Source organism: Cydia splendana, chromosome 10 (genome assembly GCF_910591565.1).
Source record: "Cydia splendana chromosome 10, ilCydSple1.2, whole genome shotgun sequence".
Taxonomy (NCBI): Eukaryota; Metazoa; Arthropoda; class Insecta; order Lepidoptera; family Tortricidae; genus Cydia; species Cydia splendana.
This window is the reverse complement of record NC_085969.1, coordinates 13,283,752-13,289,679: the sequence shown is the minus strand read 5'-3', so window position 1 is coordinate 13,289,679 and position 5,928 is coordinate 13,283,752. Positions and strand designations below refer to the sequence as shown.

Genomic DNA, 5,928 nt, shown 5'->3' with positions numbered 1-5,928 from the left:
CTGACGTGGATTTATTTTATTACCTACATAACGCGGCATGTGGAAGGTTTTATAACGATATTTACGACAGCCTGCTATAAACGTGGAATACATCTGGGCGAAAATAAAATAACTATTACTTGTCACTTTTTACTTAAATAAGATACAATAGTATCAGAAAACAATAAATATTTAAAATTAATATTGTACTTGTACAACAAAAACGAGGTAGATAAATCGTGCATTTAAGCACAAACAGTCTCTTTTTCGGCATCAAGAGTGCGAAGCCAGTAGGGATAGGAGCTCACTGTGGCTCATGCGCGTAAGAGTGCGCGCGTCGAGCCCCATGGCGGCTGCGGCGCCGCGCACGTCCAGGCCGAAGCTCTGAAGCAGCGCCGACAGCGCCACCTCCTCGCCCGTGCGCGGATCGCGCAGCCGCGGACACGAACCGTTGCACTGCGGCCACGAGCACCGCTCGATCAGTCGTCGAGGCGCGCAACCGCCTTTGCGCCTCGCCACCCCGCCACCGCCCCACAGTCGACGCTCCCAACATCCCAGTGCACGCGGCAATGTTATCCCAGAAACGTTTATAGCCAGCCACTCTGGACGCGCTAATGCTCCGTGAGCGAGACAAGCCGGAGCAAAAGTAGCGCGAACCAGCTTCAAACTGTCCCGAATAGCTGAACCGGTATCGTGCACGGCGTCCCACTGGGCCCGAGTTCGCGGGGCGCGCACGCCCTCCGCCGCCAGCTGCGCGGAATCAAAAAGATATTGGAACACGAACAGCGGCGTGCGAATATGAGGGTACAGCCGGTAGCCAAAGTAGCAGAGCCACGGTTTCTGCGGGTGTTCTCGTACGCAGGAGCTCGGAGGTGAGCCGCGCCATAATGAGTGGCCAAGACGGGCGACAGTATCCGCTGAAGAGGCGCGTCGGGTTCTAGCCGGCCGGTCCAGGAACCAGCCGGAGTCCGCGACCGCGGCGACTCTAATACCGTAGGGTCGGAGCATTCTCCTGGCAGCGTCAGCGTGGAATAGGACACCCGCGCCGCCCGCGCTAGAGCCGACGAGGAGGAGTCGTCCCGAGAGGCCGACGTGGAGGAGCTGAGCGAGCACTGCGCGGACGATGAGTCGGCCGGCAAAGACAAAGCTACCATTGCGTGCCGTTCGTGTTCCGGCCCACATGTCACTGGAGCAGTAGGGTAGGAGCACGTGGTTGGAGGCGTGCCACAGCGGGTTCGCGGCGGGGTCGGAGGACAGCAGCGCCGGTGCGCGGCGTGCGCGCGGCCAGCGCGTCGAGGACATGAGGCCGGGGCGCCGGCGCCAGCGCGCGCCGCACGACGCCGCGTCCCAGCAGTAGCCGCCGCCCTCGAGGTACACGACCCAGTGTTCGCTGTTGCTGCCGCGCCGGATATAATACCTGGAATCATTAACCTTAAATAAGTCGTTGGAAAAATTGGTATCTACTGAACTGCATTACGACTATAGAGTCCGTCTAAGCTAACGTAACTGTTTGCCTCTTTCCAGTTAACACAAATTGTCTGAAACGGACAAACTATTAATATTAGATATAATAACTGTTTGAGTGAATTGCAAAAAAATGTACATACCTAGTTAAGCACCTGTAATTAGTCTAAAGTTAATTGATTCCATTGTGTTACCACAGTTAAGCTATACCATGAAAGTGTGATAGCGTATGCCAGCCATTCTCAAAGTGTGTTCCGCGGAACCCTAGGGTTCCGCAAAGCCTCTGTTGGGGTTCCGCGAAAATACTTCTAATAATAAGAAAAAAACAATAGGTATATCTGGTCGACAGTGACGAACGAAAATATTTAATTTGGGGTTCCGTCTAATATTTCGCTTTCCAAAAGGGTTCCGTCACGAAAAAAGTTTGAGAACCGCTGGCGTATGCTATTAGACTAATACCTACCTATGTGTACGAATTAAGTACATTAAACACAATACAATACAATTTAAGTACATAGTTAATTTTCCTAACACGAATCAATTAAGTTAAGACTAATCACAGCTGCGCTTAATTACGTAATTTTTTTTTGCAATTCACTCGTTGAGAATGTGAACTCGTGAACATGCTAAAGGAAGCAATTCAATTTTTTTATTAAGTTTAAAATTTAAACTTAAGCCACAAGGTGGCAGACACTCCAACGAGCAAGCTCCCTATCATCATCATCATCATCATATCAGCCAGAGGACGTCCACTGCTGGACATAGGCCTCCCCCATAGAGTGCCACAATGACCGGTCTTGCAAGGTCCCTATAGTGTCGCTAAACTTTAATAATTATAAATAACGGCTTCGGATGACTCACGGTCTCGGATGGCTTCGGATCGGGTCCGAGGCTTCCGACTTTCTATAAACTAGCGTGAGTGATCCTTCAATATCACACGAGACCTACCCGGCCGGGGAAGCATCGTTGCAGACGAGCGAGGAGTTGGAGAGCCACGTGAGCCGCAGACTGTCCGGCGGGACGGTGGCCACAACACACGTGGTTAGAACCTCCTGTAAATATACATTTTCATCACACTTGCTCGGAAAAGATGTATTTACACGTAGGGCTTGCGGGCGGGAAATTGAATTTTTCGCCCTAGGGCGGAAAAAATCTTTTCCGAGCAAGTGTGATGAAAAACACTTATTTACACGTAGGGCTTGCGGGCGGGAAATTGAAATTTTCGCCCTAGGGCGGAAAAGTGTTTTATACAGAAGTTTGTTTTTATTAATTCTCCTTTTTTTCCTTACAAGTGTGATGAAAAACATTGTGTGTGCCACGGGCGGTAAAGAAATTCCGAACTCGTGAACATTTTAAGCCCTCGCTTCGCGTCGGGCTTAAAATTGACACTCGTTCGTAATTTCTTATTTCCCGCCCTTAATACACAATGTACTATTAGTTGATAAAAGCACAGAGTTGACAGATATACAAAAGTAGGATCGCTTAAAGATTACTGTACGAATTCAGACTACACCAGCGGGCATGGTTCCATTTTTATCGCCTATCACTATGCCCGTCACTTTCGCACTTACATACTTGTTAGAACGTGACAGGCATGGTGACAAGCGATAAAAATGCTACCGTAACGTGCTACCGCCGCGCCGCAGCGTTACTGTTGCAGTATTGCGGCGCGACATTGCTGCCGACTGCATTGGTAAAAAAATCATAAAGGATGACTCACGCTAGAACGGTCCGGGCCCGGGACGTGGCTTCCGACACTTCTTTTTCTATGAGAGGTGACGGTGATCACGTGATAGTTTCTATAGCAAACTGAAGTGTCGGACGCCCCGCGCCGGGCCCGGACCGTTGTAACGTGAGTCATCCTTAAGGCCGTGACTGTACTGAGATAACAGCGATGTAATTTACATGTGAGATTACTTTATGTAGATAATAATCATACATTTGTACCCACTTAACCAGCTACCTACTCACAGGTACAGTCAGCGTCATATAGTAGGTAGCATCCAAAGTAGGTATTCAAATAGTTCGGTACACCATATTATTTGTACGACGTACCGAACTATTTGAATACTTTGGATGCTACCTACTATACGACGCTGCAGTCAGCGTCGTCGTCATTACGTACATTATCTGACATCTACTTAATTTAAATAAATCACATGAGTATCTGGTAATAAAAATCTAAGTCTCTTGGACAACATAACCCATACAAATATTGGCTTTCTATCTAAGTAAAAAGACTGAAAATCGTAATAATAACATTTATTAATTACCTAACATTCATAATTATGTTAATTCAATTTCAAAATATAGATATCTACGCTAGTCAGACATTAATTTGAATTAGTACCTGAGCGAAATTTATTATCTATTCTGCAAACATTAATTAATATCATAGGTACAGTCGGCATTAATAATAGCGGATTAGACTATGCATCATTGTTATAGATTTTCAAAGAGTGATATAAATTCTACGGAAACCACATATCGCAAAGAACCCAGTTTAGTTTAATGTTTCGCTATAAAAAATCGTATATACCGTAATAAAAGAACGAAGGGAATTCGACATCAATCCTTGCTAATTTACGACGACATTATTTTCTATCTTTTAATGGTATTTTCCTGTTAAGTGCCTAATTTGTGGCATTTTTATCATTTTCCATTAAATTAATTTCGGTAAAGGAGCAGAGGAGCAGGCTAAATAATGGAATATTACGGAAATAATCAATCAAAGTGGTATTAATTTTGTGGTTCTTTTTATAAAAATGCACTCTATTTTGAGGGACCTTCGCCTTATCGGTGAGACGTATTATAAATTCGAAAGATACTCTGTCTGTTTGTTAACTATTCACGCTTAAACCATGGAACGAATTGAAATGTATGTATGTAAAGACTGTTAAGTTAGTATGAGATCCGGGGTTAGTCTACAGAGACGAAGACGCGCCAAACTATAATCTAGTTACTACTACTACATTCTAGTATGTACATAATTATAATAATAAACCTACCGATACATGTATATTAAAATGAGAGTATAGGGAACCGAAGTAATTTCAGCTCCATTTCCACTTCATTACGATTGCCAATTATATTATAGAGCCAAGCTCTATAGCGTCACAATATAAACAAACACTGTTATCAAAATAATAAATAAATGCGTACACAGAGTATCCATGTGATCCAGAGGAAGCGAGGCAGGCAGGCGCGGCCGCGTCCGCCGCAGCGCGCACTCATCACTGGCAGCGCCCGCGCCGAGGCTGGGCACAGTGGGCAGGGTGGGCAGCGTGGGCAGGCGAGCGCGGAGCACACCCCATACTGACGCGCGCGCTCCACGGCCAGCCGCAGCGCACTACTCTGCAGGCTAGCCCGCGCACAGTAGCTCTCCCGCTGTTTACAAAATAAAGCCTCTATTTAGAGCGAAGGGCCGAACTTCTCGCTGCGCGGCGTCGGACCGAATAAAGGTAAGGCAAGCGGCGGCTCGTTTGTGCACAGTGCGCAGGGGCAGCGGGACCGGCTCCGCGGCGAGATCAAACGCGGCGCAGATCAAAGGCGCCGCCGCGCGATCGGCATCCGTCATTATTATTATGCAAGCATTACGAGGCGCGCGTGACTCAAGCGAGAGGGCCACGCGAGCGCGGGCGCCGCGCCGGCTGCCACCCCTCCCCTCCACTTCTCCGACCTGTCAACGGCATCCCGACATAATAAAATATGATGTCCTTTATCCCTCACCGACCACTTTGACGGTCACCAACCCCGAAATGAAACTGCTTTATCCCGAAAATGTTAACTCCAGCAAAACATCCCGCAATGACTGATAATGAATGGCTCGTTGAGCCCTGGAGCGGCCGCCTCTGATTAGCCACGCATTACACACATGTTCTTTTTGAACATTTTTGGCACCTCATTAAATTTTATAACTTTGTTTGGTGAGCACTGCTAAATTCGCTACCGGGCTGCGGCGCTGTTTACATTTTATATTCTTATTCTGGTCTTAACGAAATGACCGTATAGCGCTGTACATTATATTTTCCTAAGACATCTTGGAAAAAAATGTTCACACCTAAGTTTTTACACAAGGGTATTTATCGCGTTGTAATACTTACAATACAAAACCTACAGTAGGTACAGTAGCAATGAGTAGGTACAGTATCATGTAGGAAAATTTTACTAGGTATAACAGGCGCTTGTGATTTTTTATCTGTCTTTATTAGTGTAAATGTCAATTCTTTGCGAACGCCTAACCCTTCAAGTAACCCATACACTTTTCTCTAACAGATGAAATAGTTCAGTGTTTTTGAATAAGACAAAGTAAAGAGAATCGCTTTTGATGTGATTCCATCTTAAAACCTCATATTACCTATGCTTCTCCTTAGCTTTCGTAAATCGTAACAAATTTTGCAAGCTAGGGCCAAAAAGCAGTTTAGGTTTCGAAAGGGATATACTTATTCCTAATTCGGAACTAGTTACGAATCGAAAACTGTAACT

The 5,928-nt window shown here is 46.1% G+C and overlaps 1 protein-coding gene across 1 annotated transcript; it reads right to left on the bottom strand.

The window, feature by feature from the left end:
• Positions 1-115: 115 nt before the first annotated feature.
• On the bottom strand, positions 116-5,378 carry LOC134794332 (palmitoleoyl-protein carboxylesterase NOTUM). Its single transcript, XM_063766123.1, has 3 exons — positions 4,606-5,378; positions 2,392-2,495; positions 116-1,396 (listed from the first exon to the last, which is right to left on the bottom strand). The coding sequence occupies exons 1-3, from the start codon at positions 4,675-4,677 to the stop codon at positions 253-255; spliced, it is 1,320 nt and encodes a 439-aa protein (XP_063622193.1). The 5' UTR covers positions 4,678-5,378; the 3' UTR covers positions 116-252.
• Between the last annotated feature and the right edge of the window lie 550 nt (positions 5,379-5,928).

What these genes read in the sequence shown, in the direction of transcription:
- LOC134794332 (XM_063766123.1), bottom strand. Translation starts at nt 4,677, where the DNA reads ATGAGTGCGCGCTGCGGCGGACGCGGCCGCGCCTGCCTGCCTCGCTTC. An exon ending in GGATCACATGGATACTCTGT is followed by an intron (nt 2,496 to 4,605) that starts GTACGCATTTAT and finishes GTATATTTACAG; the next exon opens with GAGGTTCTAACCACGTGTGT. An exon ending in AACGATGCTTCCCCGGCCGG is followed by an intron (nt 1,397 to 2,391) that starts GTAGGTCTCGTG and finishes TAATGATTCCAG; the next exon opens with GTATTATATCCGGCGCGGCA.